This window comes from Clarias gariepinus, chromosome 3, assembly GCF_024256425.1.
Source record: "Clarias gariepinus isolate MV-2021 ecotype Netherlands chromosome 3, CGAR_prim_01v2, whole genome shotgun sequence".
NCBI lineage: Eukaryota > Metazoa > Chordata > Actinopteri > Siluriformes > Clariidae > Clarias > Clarias gariepinus.
In genome coordinates, this window is record NC_071102.1 from 12292364 (window position 1) to 12313843 (window position 21480).

Sequence of the window (21480 nt, forward strand, 5' to 3'; positions counted from 1 at the left end):
GATTAAGGCAGTCCTAGTGCTAGATATTAGTGGTGCTTTTTTTTTAAACAGTTTTGACATGTTCACTTTGGGTGTGCTCATTTTTGTTGCAAGCTATTTAGACAATAAAGTCTGCATGTTGAGTTATTGTTAGAGGACAGTAAATCTGTACTGCTATACAAGTTGCACATTAAAGTATATATCCAATTATCATTTCTATAGTATATCCAATAAAGTATATCAAATTATCATTTCTATAGTAGTGTCCCTTGAGAACATATAATAAAGTGGCTGCTGAAATGTGAGGGTGTACTTACTTTTGTGAGATACTGTAACTTACCAAAAACAAATTTTCATAGTTATTTACTATAAGGAAGTGATCTGGAAAAAGAGATAGGAATTAACATGACCAAAAAGGAAACACTGATGTTCATGCTCATAGAATATCTAACAGCATAAACATAAAAAAAGGTGTTTGGATGACCGAACTGAACATAGATAATTCATTAATTAGTTGGAAACACTAGTTTAAATACTGTGTATGCGAAAAAACACATTCCGCAATTTAAAGGCAAAATGCTTGAAAATTGGTGCAGGATTCTTTATAAAACCAGTTATCCAAGTGAAGTATTGTGATGTTAATTTAACATGTTGGTGAGGAGATAGGGTGGAAAAGTGGCAAATCACACTCATGTCCAGTTTTGAAAGGCTGGTAGATGGACATAGGGCATAATTTGGAAATAATATTTCAAGGCACACTTTTAATTTAATTCAATTCAATTCAATTTTATTGGCTATTAGTGCTTTTAACAATTGACATTGTTGCAAAAGGAGTGGCAAGAAAAATTTCCCTGAGATGTCAGTAGGAAGAAACCTTGAGAGGAACCAGACTCAACAGGGAACCCATCCTCATTTGGGTGATAACGGATAGCAGGGATTGATCTGCAGTTATACTGTGTGAGACTGGAAATTCAGTATAACAGGAGATGTGTTTAAGTTAGTAGGGATTCGAGTTCATTATTGGAGTCTCAGGTAGACTGTAAGAAACTCCGGGGCATCCATGCGACGAGATCTCCAACCAGAAGCGGGGCAGGAGCAAGGGAGAGAAAGAAGAAGAGAGAGAAAAACAGCAGTTTGCAGTTTTCGAACATGATAACGACTCCAAACACACACACCAAGATGAGGAAGCCTTGTTGGGGAAGCTGAAGGTGATGAAGTGGCCAAGTATGTCTCCCGACCTGAACCCTATTGAGCACCTGTGAGATATGGCAGTTAGGTATTGTCACTGTTACACAATAGTGCAGAGTGCACACAGGGACCTTGGCAGGACTAACTATGACAGCATACTAAAAGGGAGAGCCAGAAGAAAACACTGACATGAGGGCTCCCTGAGATGTAAAGCGACCAATCACTTCACCGTCAACAAACCCGAGTGATCAATGAGAGTGAGGAAGACAGCATCTAAACATACCAGTTCACCATAATACTCTAAGTACCCCAGATCTGCTCCTTTACCTAAGGCAAATAAATTTACAAAAATCCTTGGCTAAATAAATAGGTTTTTAGCCTGGACTTAAACACTGAGACTGTGTCTGAGTTCCGAACACTATTTGGAAGACTATTCCATAATTTTGGGGCTTTGTAAGAAAAAGATCTGCCCCCTACTGTAGTTTTCATAATACGCGGTACTGACAAGCAGCCTGCAACCTTTAATCGAAGTAGGAGTGGCAGATCATAAGACACTAGCAGTTTACTCAGATACTGCGGTGCGAGACCATTTAATGCTTTATATGTCAATAGTAGTATTTTAAAACTGATGCAGAAGGAAGCTGATTAACATCCAGTCTTTTATGTCCTGCACACATTGCTCAAATTTAGTAAGCTGGTTTTTCTCATCTGGTTTTGCTGAGACATATAACTGTGTGTTATCAGCATAACATTAAAAACTAACACCATGCCTACGAATTATATTGCCCAGAGGAAGCATGTAGAGAGGAAAAAAAGCACAGGGCCTAAAACTGAACCCTGTGGAACACCAAATTCCACTTGAGAACATGCAGAATAGTCATCATTTAAATCCACAAACTGATAACAATCAGGATCTGAGCCAGGAGAGGGCCATTCCCTTAATTCCTACTACATTTTCTAATCTGTGAAGGAAAATACTATGATCAATAGTGTCAAAAGCTGCAGTGAGGTCAAGTGACACAACCTCTTAAACAGACAAAATAAAAAAAATATATGGTTAAAACCAAGAGCATCGCAAGTAAGTAAATGGAAGGACTCAATTAATGAAATTTCTAAAATATAGAAGATAAACCATAGAATTCATAACATAGTTGATAGGTTTGAATCAATATGGAAGAAACAAAGTAAAAGAAAGAAACATTTCTATTAGAGAATAGATAGGAGGAAGCCACATGATATATAGGGTTTAAAGATAGGTGGGTATAGATAATAATAAATAAGATTTATCATTGTCCTTACCATTGTTAAAGTGGTAGTTGTTCTCTATGATTTTCTTATGGGGTAGGGGTGGTGAGGGTTACGGAAAGATAGTGGATGCAGGATGCCGGTATTTTTTTTTTTCATGTAGTGCTTTATTAAAATGACCAAAAAAAGATATAAAATATGAGTTTTGCTTTAAAACCAGGAAAAGTATTAGACTGATGCTTCCAGCTCATCGCATTTAATGTAACATCTTTATTGCACGTCTGCAGTTAAGATGACATACAACCATACTAAACACATAGGCTCTGTAATAAAACTGGATGGAATTTGTTTTATAAATCTTTGAGTTTCCTGAAATAAACACAGGGTCAAAATTGAAGGATTTAGGACTATATTGAAGAATTCTAAAGTAGTTCTCCTTCATAATGATGACTCCTTCAAGCCCCAAATCATGATGCTACCGCCACCATGGTTAACAGTTTGGTATACCTTTCCTTTACACATTTAAACCCACATCTGGCCAAAACCTTCCTTGAGAAAGCTTTTTTTATTGTCCAGGTGGTCAGCTGCAAACTTTAATCAAGAGTGAAGGTGTCCTGAGCAAGCCTTTTTACTTTAATGGCAGACTTTCAGTCCATGTTAAACTTTCCTGACCATTCACAGTGACACTGGTGTCACAGCAGCTTTCAAGTCATGGTTGGTCTGTGTCTTGATGGTTCCTCTCAGCTAAGGATAACAGTTTGGATTTTTTTTCCTTCCAGATCTTGGTTACTCCTCCAAATAACTATGTATAAATGTACAAATGCTTAAACTGACCTTGGAATCTTCAGTTGTTTAAAAATGCATCCAAGAGACCTTCCTGACTTGCTTGTTTAAATCTACCCTCCTTTGCTGTTCACAGAAGGAAAGTTGATAAAATATTATTTTGATTAGAATGCAGTTTTTAACATAGCCCTCGTCCTCATCAGCTCTTCTTAGTCATAATCTCATGGGATTTTCCCAAGCAGAAAAATCAATAAAGACAAAGCATTACATTTAAATACCTATTCATAATCCTATACCTACAAATACCACAAATAGCTTTAATAAAAAATATATATTATATATATTGAGGCCACCAAAGTTCAGCCTTTCAGCAGTTTCAAAAAATATAATATATATAAATACAAAAACTTTCAGAGCCAGCCTTTTCACAGCCAAACTAATGTTCTACCTCACTGGATCTGACTCAAGAGATGAAGTATTGAAAATTCTAGTCAGAACAGCACTTTTATGACTTGATGCAGCAGCAGCATCTTTGAACAAATAAATGTGGTTGAAAAACAAGAAGAGAATAAGATGCCAGTGTAAATGAATTAATGATTACATGGTCAGATTAACACTGATTATCAATTACAATATATACCAGTAAACCAGTGACAGAATCGCTGGCACTTTAGACGTGAGGACTAAAGGCCAGTCCTTCTCGTATGATCAAAGAAAAGTCAAAGACCCACAGAAAAGTCAATTCAGCAGATATCGGCAAAAAGTCAATGCTGGCCATGATAGAAATGCACCAGAACACCCAGTGAGCTGCAGGCTGCCACGCATGGGGCCCAGCAGGCAAAGAGCCCAAGGGCAATGAACCAGCCTCCAAACTCCCCAGACCCCAATCTGGTTGAGCACCCATAGGACGCACCAGACAAAAAGTCTAATCTGTAGTGGCCCTAACCCGCAACCCAGAGCAATCAAAGGATCCGGTGCCAACGTCCTGGCGCCATGGTGGTGAATGTTTAAAACTTAACAGCAAATAAAGAATTTATGGTCAAGAGGAAAATAGAGAAATTGTAAAGAAACAGGTCTCTGAACTGTGTTTCATGTCTGTTTTTATTAATGTGAATCAACTGTGGATCAAGAAATTGACCAAATCTATTTTTATTATCGCATTTCAAGTACTTCAAAAAATTACATAACTTTGCACAATACTTTTTGCAATTTTGGTAAAAAGTTTTCAAACTGAGCACAAATGAAAGGAAATGAAAATAGGTATCATGAAAAAAGAAAAATGAAAGAAAGGGTACTGTATAAAACACAGCGGCTATTAAAATCAAACAGTAGTATTAGACATATTTCTTTATCGTTCAAATTCCACACATTTCACAGCCATATCAGTGCACATTCCTATTATATGTTTAAAGCAAGACCTGAAATAAAAGACATGTTTGGATTAAAAGCCCCCCCAAACCGCACCCACACCACATTACCACAGAAGAATAAGAACGATTAAGTAAGATCAGAATCTCTAAGTTAAAGCAAAACGCCACCACCAACCACAATTTGGCAACATGGAATAAGGGCATACTCATAGAATAGGGGCAAGCAGAATAACGGCATACTTCAGTTTCCTAAAAAAGGACATGATATGACCTGCCCACTAATAAACATGCCCGGAGGGAGGACCTTGGAGTGCACAGGATCTGTGAGTGAGGACTCTGCTGATACAGAGCGCACCTGAAAAACTTTAAATATAACTGATAAATGTATTACATGGACCAACAGAAAGTCCAACAAAAAAAAAACAAATTTTATTTAAATATCTTGCATTTTGTTGGAAATTTGTACTTTTTTTGTATCTTTTATTATAGATAGAATATAACATTTTCTTTTGAAGTGCCTCAGCAAATCAATGCAGGAGATATGTACATATACGACCCTGTAGGAGGCTCAGGTAGAGCAGAAAGTGTTTACAGATTAGAATAAGGGTTGGACTGCATGTGCTGAAGAAAGAAATTCTTATGGGTTTTGCTCATCATGTATAACATGGGTGGAACAGAATAAGAAAATCAAAAGTAGTTATAGCCCTTCTACTCCAACAAGGTGTTGGTGGTTTCCAAGTCCATCCTTAATCTCGAAATGTCACACTTTTCCACCACAAAGAAATGTATATTTGGCTAGCAAAAATCGACCACCAGAATGCTGTGGTTATGGAACAGAGCTTAAGGATATTATTATTTTATTAACGACTTTTGTATAAATAGTAGGAAACTTACCAAACCACCCTTTAAATACAGTTCCACTAACAGTAAGGTTACGGATTCTACTTGGTTTATTTCCTGAATGAACTTTCTTTGCTCTGATATGGAAAGTGGTCATGTAGAAACCACAACATGAACTCAAAAGCCATCCTATTTTTCCTTTAATGTTTCTTGAAGTCCAAAATTCTCCCAACAGCATCTGTTAGCAGCTGTTCCCATGGCAATAAGGGCTTTGACCGTAATTATGCCACAGAAAATTCTGAGTCAGGTGTACAACATTTCGAATAGTGGTGAATCCTATAGCTGACATGAGCTCAACCCTCCAAACAGAACATGGGAGAAAGAGAAAACATTTAAACAAACAGCACACTTCTCACAATCTTTCACAGCTAAATGTATGTGAAATAAGGCCATTCACCAAAAGCTCACACAATCAACAAGTCAAATTTTCTCTCTTGCTCCCATTCTCAGGATTTTGAACTTTCACTCAGGCTAAACTATGCAACTCTTCAAATGCAAGCAATGCATGAGATCAGAATGGATCTTACATACAACAAGAACAATACTCAGTCTTGGTTATACAATAAAAGAGGGACGTGCAGCTGGGAAAAAAAAATCACCATTAGGTGCTTTTCATTCACCCCTCAGACTCACAACGCTCTAGGCTTTTTAATTTGTCCTGAGTGTCAGTCAAAAAAAGTAATTAAGTTGTATTTATCAGAAAAAAAACGCAATCATAAGTTGCACTGGGGGGGAACATTTTGTGAAAAACTGTACAAGTGAAAAAAGAGAAAAAGAAAGAATGTTTAAATTTTTTTTTTAAAAGCTTGCATTTTGTATACTTCCACTTTTTAACTGGGGATAGTTTTAATTACTCTGGCAAACGAGTCTATGCAGACGGAGCTCTTGCTTCCCCAGCTTTGGCTTGCTGGAACACAGAACCTCTGCACATTCCCATCATATCATATCATCAAGATGGCATGGCAGTATTTGGGAAAAAATCAGGTGGAGGAAAAAAAGAGAATTGAACGTCGAGTGATACAAAAAACGTGAAGCACTCTGCCTGGAGAGTGATTCAAACAAACTAAAAAAAGATCATATCCCCATAAGAACACATAACAGTGATACAGAGTAGTTTCTTCGAAGTTTCTTGTGGGAGATGTGTTTCCTTTCACCAGTTCTTTAAGCCTGTGAATGGGGTTAATTGATTGGTTCAGTAACTCTTTGGAGTAAAGTGTTTCCTGTTGTAGGCACTAGGAAGAACCAAGGCAGACTGCGGAGCTTAGCGGCGCATCTGTCCCATCTGATATATATCTCTGGGCTGGCGATGGTGCACAGGCTGAGAACTCTGACCCTGAGCTCTTCTCCTCTTCAGTGTACCTAGAGAAGGAGAGATGAGGAGGAGAGAGACATTATGATTTGGACCTGGAAATGTTGCAGATTACCAATGTTACAGATTACCTGAGACATGTGACTGATTAAACCAGTCAACACCAGCTTCTAACAGAAACTGGGATCTACAAACAAACAGCTTCCTAATAACCAAAAACACAAAACCACGCTGAACAAGAGTTGAAGTTTCTAACTGCACATCCTGATGAAAACTAATTCAAACTCCCTAACAAAAAAAAAAAAAACAGACCTGCCCTTGTCAACAGATACATTTTGCAAGTAACGCAGTTTGCAAGTGTTCCGCAAGACAAGCAAAGATTTGTAATAAATTTTGACTTGAAAAATGAGCAAGTTCTGGTTTACGAGCACCGACTATCGGTGTAAAGCAAAAGAAAGTCTCATTAGAGGTTAAAAATCCATTCTCTTCCTCTCTGTTGTTACGTGTGTGCGTTATGTGTGTGTGCACGTAATTTGACAACGTGCCGGTTCACCCTCTCTCTCGCGCGCCTTTATTGTGTGTGTCTTATGTGTGTGCATTATGTGTGCGTATTTTGACCACGTGCCGGTTCACACACTCTCTCTTAAAGACACTGAAGGCAAAAGAGAGAGACAGAGAGAGAGCGAGAGGGAAAAAGAGTGAGAGTGTGTGAACCAGCATGGTGTCAAATTACGAGCGCGCAAACACATTTGTTTTATTTTTACTTTATATTTTGTGTTAATTATTTTTATGTATTTTTTGGGGGGGCTGTGGAACGAATATGAAAAAATTAATTTCTATTTTTCCGATTTGGTTTACGAGTGTTTTGGAATACGAGCCCGCTTCTGGAACGAATTATGTTCTTAATCCAAGGTTCCACTATACTTACTTACTGAAACAGAGCCACAGTTTCTGACTGAAACATTGCTGCACTTCCTGTTTGAACCAGAGCCATAATCCCTTATTTTAAAAGAGCTGCACCACAATTTCCATTAATGTTTTCATAGAATTTAATAAGTATCTATAGAAATGGGAATCAATAGGAAGACACAGCTAGTGGCAAGGAGAGAAAAAGGTGCAGTGCGAAATAAGGTAAGGGGAATAAGGTAAAAAGCAAAAAAAGAAGGGAAGGCACAACAAGTCCTCAGTGGCTCCATATCTCTTGTGTTACAATGAGAGTCTAAGACTTAAAAAGTGCTCTTCAGTTTTCATACAAATGGTGGAAAAAGTGAATAGGAAAGATGAGGAGGGTGCCGACTAAAAGTATTACTGATGGTGAGAGAGCAGGTAAAAAAACAAAAGTCATTTTCAATTATTCACTTCACTTGTCTTGCCATTTTTTACTGCACTGGGGCATAGAGCGGCAGCATGAAGCAGGATGACTTGGCTGTGATTTACAGAGAAAGTAATTTTAGGCCAAAGATGATGTCTTGAATATAGTTTATGCAGAGCAAAAGTGACTTTCAAATGAATCTGATGTTCAACAGTAGAGAAGTTGGTAGTGGTTTGTGAGGGGCAGGGTAATTGAGTATATTACTTGGTAATAATTTTGGAGGGGCAGGGTAATTGAGTATATTACCTGGTAATGTGGGGTCGCCACAACAGGCCATCTGATCCGCATAATAATTTGGCACAGCTTTTATGCTGAATGCCCTTCCTGACGCAACCCTTCCATTTAATTCATGCTTAAGACTGGCAGGCAATCCATTAGTTAGAGTTTGGGCATAGGCTGGGAATCAAACCCGGGCCTTCCGCATGGGTACATTATCTGATAGTGGTTTGGGGGGGCAGGGTATTTCAGTATATTACCTGGTAGTAGTTTGAGAAGGGCAGGATAACCGAGTATATTACCTGGCAGTGGTTTGATAGGCATAGGGCATTTAAGTACATTTCTTTACCTGGAAGTGGTTTGGGAGCAGTGTAATTGAGTACATTACCTGGCAGTGATTTGGGAATGGCAGAATAATTGAGTATATTACTTGGAAGTGGTTTGGGCGAGCAGGGTAATTAAGTATATTACCTGGGAAATGCTGGGTTATTGAGTATATTACCTGGTAGTGGTTCAGGAGCAAGGCTATTAAGCATATTACTTGGTAAAAGTTTGGGAAAAGCAGGGTAATTGAGTATATTAGCTGGCAGTGGTTTGGGAGGGGCAGGATAATTAACTGTATTACCTGATAGTGGTTTGGAAAGAGCAGCGTAATTAAGTACATAACCTGGCAGTGGTTTGGGGGAGCAGGGTAATTGAGTATATTACCTAGTAGTGGTTTGTGATAGGCAGTTTGGCTGGTGACTTACCTGGCAATGGTTTTGGTGGGGGTAGTTTGGGGTTGCTGCTTGGAGTGTGAACACTGCAGATCTTAATGAATCCAGCCATCAACAAAATAAGAGCAATACCCATCAACAGCACAGCCCACCAGTAAACCTGTAATATATATATATATAGAAAAATACTGTAACAGGAGTAACCATATCTCACACACTGCATCACTGAGGGACAATATAGAAAGCTGCACTTACCACTATCCACTCAGCAATGGTCTCATAAAGCTGAGGGTTAAAGATAGCCTTTTTGAGTCTGGCCAGTGGCCCATCAGCATCCACCAGCCTGCACTTCATAAATACATCACAGTAGCCTTTAAAGTCATTACAGGGAGATCCGGGCTGCAGGGTGCGAACCTTCCGTTGGAAGTGTTTTTCCCATTCAGCAGAGGCTGTACTCCTGCATGTGCTGGGATCATCTGTGTACAGATGTAGGTGTACATATAAAAATCACAAACAGGAATCAAAGACTAGTCATGGTAGTATGTTCTCTGTGCAGAGGTGGGTAGTTACGAGTTACATTTACTCAATTACATTTACTTAAGTAACTTTTTGAAAAAAAATTACTTCTTTGTGTATTTTTACTGCACCATACTTTTTACTTTTACCTGAGTAGATTTGTGAAGAAGAAACGCTACTCTTACTCCATTACATTTAGCTAAACTCGACTCGTTACTTTTCTATTTATTCTACACATTGGGTATTTTTGTTTTTGCCAGAGAAATGCAGCCGGTTGAGCTACCATGTGACTGTGTTTCACCAATCAGACGTAACAACAATAATCACATGACTCTGTTTGACCAATCAGCCGCAATACCAATAACCAGATGTGACCACACAGAAACACTGCCTAGTGGAGGAAACAAAAAAACCTTTTAGCCATGGTAGATAGTGAAGGAAACACGTTGCAGTTAGTTTAACTGTTTTATTTAATGTTACAATGTTAAAATACATAATTAGCAAATAAGCTAGAAACTATAAGTTTCTTACATTTGTTCTTACATGTAGACCTCTGGTACATGTGTTCGAATGTTATTTTCTATCTGCTGAGTCATTTGGAGGGCAACTAATTATACAGTATATCTTACACTGGAAATAGTTTACACTTCAAACATACATGTTACCTACAGTAGGTATTTGTTTCAAAAAGATATTATTAGGAAATTTGTGTTTCTTGTTCCTTAATTTGTTCAATTAATTTTGTAAAAAAAAAAAAAAAAGTAAATTGTATTTATTTATTTTATTAAATTTGTGTCATTTATTTTATTATTTGGAAAGTCAAAACTTGTAAATTATTTGAGTATAATCGAGTCTTCTAGCCATCAAAATTTGGGCTTTGTCGAAGTTACTCAGATGCTTATGCCTATTTCCTATAGTCCTGCTTCCAACTGATTGTCTCTGCCTAAACTATGGCCTAATCACTTTACAGTTGTGTTCAAAATAATAGCAGCCCAACATCAGTAACCAGATCAAATTTTTGGGGGGAGAAATTATATTTCTTCATGGTAAATATTTCACTTGTAGGTGCAGTGGAATAATAGAAAACCAACAGACTCAACAGTCATGATTGGATGCACCTGATTCTGAGTAAATTAATCATTAATTAAAATGGGGCGCGTTCAAAATAATAGTAGTGTGGCGTTCAATTAGAGAGGTAAATTATTCTGTGAAAAACAGGTGTCAAACAAGTTCCCCTTATTTAAGGATAAATGCAGAAAAGGTTGTCCTGTGTATTTCTCTCTGAAAATCGGAGTAAAACGGGTCGTTTCGTACATTGTTCAGAACAACAGCGTACTTTGATTCAAAAAGTTGATTAGAGATTAAAAAAAACATACAAAGAAGTGCAGAAAATGATAGGCTGCTCTGCTAAAATGATATCAAATGCTTTAAAATGGAGATCAAAACCAAAAGGTGTGAAAAAAAATGGAAAATTACCATTCGAATGGATCGAAGAATAACAAAATTGGCAAAGACTCAGCCAATGATCAGTTTCAGCATGGTCAAAGAACATCTAAAGTTACCTGTGAATACTGTTACTATTAGAAGACGGCTATGTAAGGCCAAGCTATCAGCAAGAAGTCCCATTGTTGAAAAAAAGACGCGCTGAAGAGGTTGCAGTTCGCCATAGAACACATTGACTGGCCTAAAGAGAAATGGCGCAATATTTTGTGGACTGATGAAAGCAAGATTGTCCTTTTTGAGTCTAGAGGCCGCAGACAGTTTGTCAGACGACCCCCAAACACTGAATTCAAGCCACAGTACACTGAAGACAGTGAAGCATGGAGACACAAGCATCATGATATGGGGAGGCTTCTCGTACTAGGGTGTTGGGCCTATTTGAGTACATCAGAGTACTTAAAGATTTCATGTTGCCTTATGCCAAAGAGAAATGCCCTTGAAATGGGTGTTTTAACAAGAGAACGACCCCAGACACACCAGTAAGCGAGCAGCATCTTTGTTCCAGACCAACAAGATTGACGTTATGGAGTGGCCAGCCCAAACCACCAGACCTTAATCCAATAGAAAAGTTGTGGACTGACAATAAAAATGCTGTTTCTAAAGCGAAACCAAGAAATGCAGAGGAATTGTGGCATGTAGTACAATTGTCACAGATGTGAAGCAGTTCTCAGGAACCATGGTTATACAACTAAATATTAATTCAGAAATGCACAAGAAAGATTAAACTTCAAGCATTTTCGTTTAAACGGTAAATACATCACTTTGTAAAGATGAATGATGACACTGCTATTTCTTTTACAGACTAATATTTGTTTTTCTTCACTTTCTGTAAACTAATAATACATTTAGCACATTTTTCTTCATGTTGTGATTCAGAGGTGTCCAATGCATTTGTGTGATTTAAATAAAAAGTTATTATATGGACATGGAGCTTCACTCACTAGTCTTTTTGATATTATGGCTGATCGATGTATGCATGTACATGTATGTTCTTACTCTTATGCATGCAGCAAACATGGCACAACTCTGTCTCATCCTTCCCATCTTGACTTGCACATGTGCATATTTCCAGCTTGAAACGCGCACATATGGAGCCTGTGCAGGCCTAAAAAGAGGAAAAAGAAGAAAGACACAAAGGGCTATTCTAAGAGCATGATGTTTTAAAATAAAAAGTCTACTTACAAGCAGTCTGGCATTACTGTCAACTTATCAGCTATATTTTAATCCCCATCCCATCCCCCCACACACGCTAACACATAGAAATACAGAAAGTCAGTTCATACCCCATTGATGCAGACTTGTGTATCTCCATTGCATGCTGTTAAATTTTCCTTTGGTGTAGAAGTGGGACATGATGCATTGGAACCACTGCACATGCTCTGAAGAGCGCACTCAGACACATCCCTACACATCTCATCCCGACCCTTAAACGCACAGCTACTTGTACAGCATGGACCCTGACTGGGACTGTAATAGAAAATAAAAGCAAAGAGGGAATGACCTGATTAAATAAATGTACACACAACAATGCAGTATATGAACAAACAAACACATAGTAATGAATACATAATAAAAAAAAATGGATGAATAAATGAATAAATTAATACATGGGTGAAAGTAAACTACATGGAAGTATGACTGTGTGAAAGTGAGATCTGAGTTATGTCACAGCCAGGCAATACAACAAAAGAAACTCAACAAACAGTGTGCACAAGGCTTCGTGAAATAGACAAAGTCTGAGAAAACACAAGGCTATTTGGCCCTTCCAAGTCACAGTGGCAGACTAGTAGAGCAAAGTGACAATGCACTGACAAAGTACACACTTAGCCCCACTGTATATTCCTTGTCTGGAATTACATTAATGCGTTTTAATAAAAATATTAACATAAATTTATTTTACATTAATAATGTATTTATTTACAGTTGAAACCAGATATTTACATACACTTAAAAAAACATTTTTCTTTATAAAAAAAAAAAAAGGCTCCCTTGCTCAATTGCGAATGCAAAATATATATCTTAGGAAAATCAAGAGAAAATTTATAGGAAAAAGGGCAAAGCTTTGAAGCCTCAGAACACCATCCCAACTGTAACCAGTGGGAGTATAATGTTGTGGGGCTGCTTTGCTGCAGAAAAGACTGGCGCACAAAATAGATGCCACCATAAGAAAAGAGAATTTTGTAGATATATTAAAGCAACATCTGAAGACATCAGCCAGGAAGTTAAAGCTCCAAATGAACAATGACCCCAAGCATACCTCAAAATTAGTTACAAAGTGGCTCAAAGACAACAAAGCCAAAGTACTTTAGTGGCCATCACAAAATCCTGATCTCAGCTTTATAGAAGATTTTTGGGCAGCACTAACAGAGCGAGTGCAAGCAAGAAGGCCTACAAACATGACTTCGTTCTAATAGTTCTGTAAAGAGAAGTGAGCCAAAATTCCAGAAAACTATTGTAGAAAGCGTGTGGATAGAGATGTTTGGCCCAAGTGAAAAATGTTCAAGGCAATTGTACCAAATACTAAGAAAGTGTATGTAAATTTTTGACTGATGAAAGTAATAATAATAATTTACATTTAACAAATGAAAAAAAATATGATAGTATTTATTGATCTGAAAAAAACATTTTGTGTTTTTTTCTGAAGTGTGTGTAAATATCTGGTCTTAACTGTATGTTAGCTAACACTCTCTACTCTGCTTAATTATAAGCAAGCATAACAAGTTGCTAAGTGAGCACTCTGATCTTTTACTAGTATATTTTAAAATAAATTAGGTTTGTCCACGGGTGAAATACAGTCAGACCTTGATTTTATGAGCATTCATGAAAGCTGAAAGCAGTGGGCAGTTCAATCTCAGCACATACCTGCACTTGGCACCAGGCTTCAGTTTGCACCTCTGGCCATTTGGCTCAGTGGCACTGTAACAGCAAATGTCTTTACACTGATCATTGTATCCACAGTCACACTCTTCGTCACCTTCCACTAATCCGTTCCCACAGATGGGCTGCCCAGACTCTGAGGAGAGGAGGAAATTAAAAGAGACCATTCTCAGCAAAGCTGTAAAACTGATAAGGTAGTGGCATATTATTTAAAAGAACACCATGTATGCCCATATAACATGTTACAGTAGCTGCATCACTGTCAGGGCTACAACAGTAGACTGCACAATATTTAATATAAATGATCGGTTCCTTCTAAATGAGCCTGGTTAGATACACGGAGACACTGGCAGAAAGAGCAGAAAGCTCTTACCAACAAAACACTGGCCTCTCTTTTTATCCAACACCTGGCTGATGTTGCGGATGCTGCAGATGGAGAACTTGTTGTTGTTTAGCTTGTCTCCGGAAGTGGCTCTGGCATACATGATGTAGTTACCATTTTCCTTCATGTCAGAGCTCTTTGACTCTCCAGGAGTACACTCACTGCCGGAGTCATGCTGCCAAATTAAGACGAAGGCAAGAATTAAAGACATAGCGTTTAGTCTGGAACCAAAAGTTACTAGTAGACAGGTAAATAATAAATGCTTGTAATTAGTCTTAGTTGTGATACTACATAGTATAAAGCTACTTTAAAAATTATATATTTTATTCATTTTACCAAATTGTCATTTTATGCATTATGCAGTAAATATATTTACTCATTTATATATTTATGAGTAAATAATCTCAGTATTTCCTCATACTACATTCACAATAGTAAGCCATAAACTGACAGATGACTGCTCAATTTCTATGAATGTGTGTGACATGAAGTCACAATTTCAGAGAAAATGCAAAGCAACAGGGCAGCAAGCTACTGTACAAGTAAATAGCTAGTTTTTTTTTTAATTCTGTCTAAATAATGGTAAAAATATACAGTAGAACCTTAGATAACCTGGTTTGCAAGCATTCCGCAAGACGCGCAAAAAGTTTTGTTTCGAAAACGAGTGGGTGTTGATATACGAGTGCCGAATATCATTGAGTATCATGTGGCACGCACATGCTTTTTTTTCTGAGAGGAGCGTTTTCACAACTGAGCCAATGGTTCTTCTCTTATTTTGTGTTTGTATGTGTGTGTGTGTGTGAGGGGGGGTGGGATTGTGTGTGTGTTTGTGTGTGTGTGTTGGTTGTGTGTGTGTGTGTGTGTGAGGGGGGGTGGGATTGTGTTTGTGTTTGTGTGTGTGTGTGTGTTATTTAGCAGCCCCTCTATCCTCCCCTCTCCTCTTCTCCTTTAAATCACTACAGCAATGATTTTTTTTAAAGATAAAGTGCAGGTTAATTGGTTTTATTTTCATTTATATTTTGCATTAATTATTTTTATATGAATATTTTTGGGTTGTTGGTTGAATAATTTGAATTTTTTATTATTTCTTATGAGGGAAATTTGCTATATACGAGTGTTTGTATATACAAGCACGCTTCTGGAACGAATTATGCTCGCGATCCAAGGTTGCACTGTATTTCTAATTATCAGTCATCATTTGCACCAATTTCTAAACGGTTCATGCTTTAAGTTTTTTCTTTTAATGCATGAATGGTTTATTGGTCACTGTGCGGCTTTAAAAAAAGCATCCCTCTGAAACTGGTCAGATACAGGGACTGGACTGTAAATGAGAGCCAAAAAGTTCTTTAGGACACCTGGAAAGCTATTGCTCAAGAATGCATTAAAAATACAAAAAAAGTCTGACGCTTTGAAAGCACAATATGAGATGAGGGTGATTTAATACTTTTCCAAACTACCGTACATCCACAAGAGAGAAACTACACACATGACTTGTTGGTTGCTAGGGCCATTACACAATCATTTAGGTTCCTGAATTTTATTTATAAACCGCAGCTGGTACTCACAGGCGAGCCGAAGTTATGTCCGACCTCATGGGCGAAGGTGATGTGGGACACTTTAGGAGGAACATGGCTGCCGTAGTTCTGTACAGTGATGATGCCGGTGTTGAGGGATTTCCTCTTGCCATCGGAGTAGAGCTTACTCTTCTCACAAATCCCACCAGAGCTTCCTAAAAGAATGAAAAACATTTATAGTATTTTTTTTATGACAGTTATACGCACAGACAGACACATGGGTGATAAATTAAAGAAGAAAAGTCCTTCAGGCACCACCAGAACAGCATCAGTGTGTCTGGGCATAGACTTTATAAACAACATTCCCTCAGCTGGGGTTTTGATGATGACGGTGGTCTAAATATTTGTTCCAAACCACTTATGGACCACTGATGGCCTGAGATCTGATAACTGACAAGGCTACAGGAGATTTCTTTTACATTATCCATATTTAGTCTGATATCTGTAGACAACCACTAACCAATCTACACTTAAAATATTAAAAAGGTAAAAAATATAGCATTACCAAATAAAAAAAAGTATCTTTGTGAATAAAAGATTTCATACACACGCTCTGCATATAGACAGCATGCCTGAGTTCACACGGCCTTTCAGGGCAGACGCTCACTGACCAGTGCAGTTTGAATCCCATCACTGATTTTTGCGTTTACTCGAGTGCTCTTAACAGGTTTTTCTACTGTTTTTCTTCTGAGCAAGTACAAGAACGATAGTAATGACCCTAAATAGATCATTACATTTCTTTGCAATGTGCTGAATTTCTTGTGAATTTCTCAAAACCCTATTAAAAGCCTAAAGAGCCCGTGGACTCAAAACACACACACACACGCACACTCAGAACTGTGACAGGGTAAGACAGAGATTGTATCAGCATGAGTGTAGGTTAATGGAGGCCATGCTGGCTCTATATAGCAGTGATACTCAACCACAAGACATGCATCTCATCTTGGCCTTCATCACGGCCTCCTCTTCCTCACCTCAAACTCCCAGAACAGAAAGATCTCATTATAGATTAACAGCTCTAGCTTTCCGAGCTAGACCCACAGCCAGACACAGAGTCACAGACAGGGCAGGAAGATTTAGTGCACATGCTAAATCTTTAGTTCTGGATTTGGTGTTTAATTTAAAAAAATCCCGTCTCCTTACTTTCAATGTGTCGTCACATGGCAATAGTATTTACGCTCAAAATTGAAAAGGATATACAATTCCTTTAATATACAATTTCTTTAGACAGGCCTGTGCCTTTTCAAATCATGTCCAATCAACTGAATTTACCACAGGTGGACTCCAATTAAGCTGCAGAAACATCTCAAGGATGATCGTGCGTCTGAGCTCAATTTTGCAAACGCTGTGAATACTTAAGTACATGTGCTTTTTTATTTATAATTAATTTGCAAAAATCTCAAGTAAACTTTTTTCATGTTGTCATTATGGGGTGTTGTGTGTAGAATTCTGATGAAAAAAAATGAAATTCATCCATTTTAGAATAAAGCAAACTTAACAAAATGTGGAAAATGTGATGCGCTGTGAATACTTTCCGGATGCACTGTATATAAATAAATATCATGATACTTACAGATAAATCGAATCGACTTTTCACATTGTTTGCTAGTGATACACCTCTCTGTTTCTTTAAGGTCCATAACCATTAGATTTAGAGTAACTTAGCTTAGTAGTGCTGCTGCTGACACACACATCAATTAGTTTCATACATCATATTCCAATCATACTGCTGCTGTTGTCATAACCACACGCCACGTCTTTACCCTTATTTATTATTATATTCTTACATTTTGCTATTCTATCTAACTTTTTTTATGAATTTTTTTTATTCTTCTAGTGCAATTTTTCTTTTATTGCTGTGAAATCTTTCCATTCTATTCTATGTTCACATTTTGGTTTGTAAACAATCAAATGATCATTTCCTTGCATATCGTACTGGGGCGAATTTGAATAGAGAAACACTTTAATGCTGCATTTTAATCATGACCATTGTTAAAAGCACTATATAAATAAAACTGAACATTAAATCGATACAAATACATAAACTGGCTTATGAGTCATCCTTGTCAATGACAAAGTATTTCTGCTTTGTATAGACAAAAATTATTTAGGGTTAGGTAGTAAAATGTGTTCTTACGGCTGTAAGCTGTTGAAAAAAAAATAGAAAGTCCAAATCTAGTAGAAATTTGACCCAGTTCTGAACACGCTCTGCTAGCTCCCTGAATCAGCACAAGCACTATGTGAGTGTAAAAAGATAGCTACAGTAGGTGTGTAGGTGTGTGTGTGTGTGCACCTGAAGGAGCTCCAACCCAGGCTAATCCCAGAACTCCGTCGTCGAAGTCTCGGTCGGTGAAGACGTAAGCCAGGCAGTATTCGTCATGGTTCTGCTCTGAATTCAGCTCCAGAAACTTCTCTACACCGATGTTGGGGAACCGGAACGGGTTTGTTGTCTCCAGCTCGTCACTTGTGGTGTTAATCTAAAAAAGGAGATGACAGAGAAACCACACACAGGGACCAAAAAACATGGTTACAGCTTGTACAGAAAATATATTCTTTTTTAGACAGATTTCTTAAATTTAAACATTGAACTTAAATTCAGCAGATGAAAGACAAGCACATAAAGAGAGAGAGAGAGAGAGAGAGAGAGAGCAATAAAAATCTGCTTTAAAACATGAAAATCCAGATGGGGTCCTTTGGATTGGTAAAAACGTATTTTGCACTGATGACGTCAGTTTTTTTAAATAGATTTTATTCATCTATGGTTCCTAAAATGTCAGGTGATTTCAACAAAATGTTTTTCATTAAAAGGTTTCCAAATGTCCGATAAAGTCACTCTTCATTAGTTCTCTGCTCTGAGATTAACTAAGTTGATAAGCTAAGCTACACATACCCGTATCCTCTTGACCATGAAGCTGATGTTGGAGATGCCCTGGAAGTCTGTTTTCTTATAGATTGAGTCGATGGCCATGACGTGACTGGAGATCTGTTGGGACAAAAACAGGAGTCTGTTTTAAACAGCTTTACAAAATACTACCACTGAACAGTGACTGATGTACAGTACTAGCATGACCAACTTTTTTAAACATCAGCTGTCTTAGTATAGTGTAAATAAAGTTCAATCTAAATACTGTGGAAAACACATTCACTGGGTTTGTTGGCGTCTGTACAGTATAGTTATCCTTTAGTGCAGTCTAGTGGGTGGAGTTGGACCCAACGTAGCCCCTCTTTTTGGAGATGAACCAAAAAAAAGAGAGTTAGGACCAGAGGTGTGTATTAACGAGTTACATTTACTCTGTTACATTCACTTGAGTAACTTTTTTTTTTTTAAAGTGTCCTTTTATGAGTAGTTTTACTGCACCATACGGCGATTTGTGAAGAAGAGACGCTACTCTTACTCCGCTACACTCGTAGCAGTGGGTGTTTCGCCAATCAGCCGCAATAACCATAACCACATGTAGTCAGGCAGCATAGTGGGAAAAAATATTTAGCCGGAACCCCCGGCACCATATACAGTACAAAGGACAAAGAATAGTTTCATACTGCAGTGTCTTCTCTATCTGCCAAAACAGACATTTTAGCATATAAAATACTGTGTACATATACATATAATATAACATACTATACTACACTGTGTGTGTATAACACTAATATATAATTATTATAATTTCTAAAAAAAAATTATTGGACATTATGATGAAACAGTTACTCAGTACTGTTAGAGTATCTTTTCACCGAATACTTCTTTACTTTTACTTAAGCAATATTTTGGATGACTAGTTATTATGATTAAGTACATCTACTCTTAGTACATTTATGGTTACTCTACCCACCTCTGGTTAGGACAGGGGCACTGTATATAAAGACATTGTAGGTCTATAAAAAATAGGCAATTTAAAATTTCCAGATGATTTTAGTTATATTTATTGTCAACTTTCAGTTTGAACTTTGATGGCTTTGTGTTTATTTCCTTCTATTTGTATGGAATACAAACAACAATCTTTATTTAATCTTTAGTGAATCTTCATTTGTACGCTGCTGGATTGTAAACCAATGTGAAAGGCCTGTGGTTGCTCGGTCATACCGGGCTCTCAGGTTGGGTATTTTACACGCCCTTACCTCAGACTGCTGCGGATAGGTTTGCTCTAACGACCCCTGTTTTATCTCAAAGAAGCCACGCTCTGTTGCACTTTCAGTTCCGTTTCTTCCGCACATTCTGTCTATATGCGGTAAACTATTGCATTAATTGACTTTGATGCGTGTAGCCATGACCACCTCAAGGGAAAAACGCACTAGTTTATTGGTATATTGATTATTCTTATCAGAAAAGCATTACGGTCTGCGTAGAACTGTCACTCGTTTTGGATCCGGACCACAGTCCACCATTTACTGATGCTTAGGTCGGGGTTTAGGAGTTAGAAGGTAAAGGGATTTATTTAATAAATAACTGAAATTTGATTGGCCTCTTCTCTTAAATTTATCAGCAAATATCATTGCATGAAAAAATGGCAGTAAACAGGGGACTTTGAGGCTTGATTTTATTGAGGCTGCCCTGTTAGAGCCATCTAGAGCTGCAAAAACAGCTTATCTCACACAGGGTTTCGCAGAAATCTGTGTAGTGAATCTGTCACAAACATCTGACAACCAGACTGTGAGCACAGACACAGAGCCTGTCTGGGTACAGAAGCGTCTAAAGACTCTTACTCTCCCTGCAACTTGTCACGTTTTTGCTTACACATAAAACTGTCCTGTGATGTCAAGGTGTATCTTTTTCGGGATTTTTCACTTGGAAAGCACTTTTATCAAAAGTGAAAGTATAAAACCAATAAAAAAATTGTTAGAAATCAGTATTTAGCTGCATGAGTATTCCACACACACTCATGTAGCTAAAACATTGAAAGCGCAATTCTAGCTGTGCTTTTATAAAACCCTTAGTGGTGTGATAAGTGCGATAGTAAGATGGTGCGGTACCTGAGCTATGACTGCCTCTCTAGTCCGGTAGTATTTGAAGAAGAGATGATCTGTTTGGATGAAGAGCTGGCAGGTGTCTTTCGCAGCCTGAGCGGCTCGGCGCTTCCTCAGGATCACTGGCCCGTCCATCCGCTCCTCCTCGTGCTCTGTATGCTGACTGCTCTTTTTCTGGAATAACCATTAAGCATGAAAAAACTACATATTAATCACTAACAAATAGTTTTCTTATGGAGACACAGTTCTCATCAAATTGTGTGTGGAAATACTCTTTCTTTCACTATTAAACACACTGTAGCTGTGATTTCTACTGTCCATTTTTACAATGCAACTTTAAATTATCTCCAATCATGATTGTTACAAAGTATAACTATTTAGATATCTTCAGTAGGATTTTTATTGTGCATAAAGAAGACCCTTTTTTGTGACTTTGTGTTTTTCGTGCTTAATATCTGAGTAACAGCTCTTGTATACTGGAGAAATGCAGGAATGTGCTACTACACCCAATTACTCCCTAAAAACTCCAGAATTAATCCCTGGACTGGCCAAAACAAGCCAACATGTCCTGTAAAAGCTCACAAGTAAAAA

The 21480-nt window shown here is 37.7% G+C and overlaps 1 protein-coding gene across 1 annotated transcript in view; it reads right to left on the bottom strand.

The window, feature by feature from the left end:
- Positions 1-4278: 4278 nt before the first annotated feature.
- Positions 4279-21480, bottom strand: part of adam10a (ADAM metallopeptidase domain 10a) — a 99646-nt gene continuing 82444 nt past the window's right edge. The window contains exons 6-16 of the mRNA XM_053492006.1: positions 20896-21063; positions 18818-18910; positions 18221-18404; positions 15919-16082; positions 14345-14528; positions 13957-14107; positions 12378-12561; positions 12091-12199; positions 9334-9554; positions 9112-9238; positions 4279-6824 (exon numbers count right to left, since the gene is read on the bottom strand). Of these exons, the coding sequence (XP_053347981.1) occupies positions 6727-6824; positions 9112-9238; positions 9334-9554; positions 12091-12199; positions 12378-12561; positions 13957-14107; positions 14345-14528; positions 15919-16082; positions 18221-18404; positions 18818-18910; positions 20896-21063 (1683 nt within the window). The 3' untranslated portion in view covers positions 4279-6726. The remainder of the gene's footprint in view (positions 6825-9111; positions 9239-9333; positions 9555-12090; positions 12200-12377; positions 12562-13956; positions 14108-14344; positions 14529-15918; positions 16083-18220; positions 18405-18817; positions 18911-20895; positions 21064-21480) is intronic.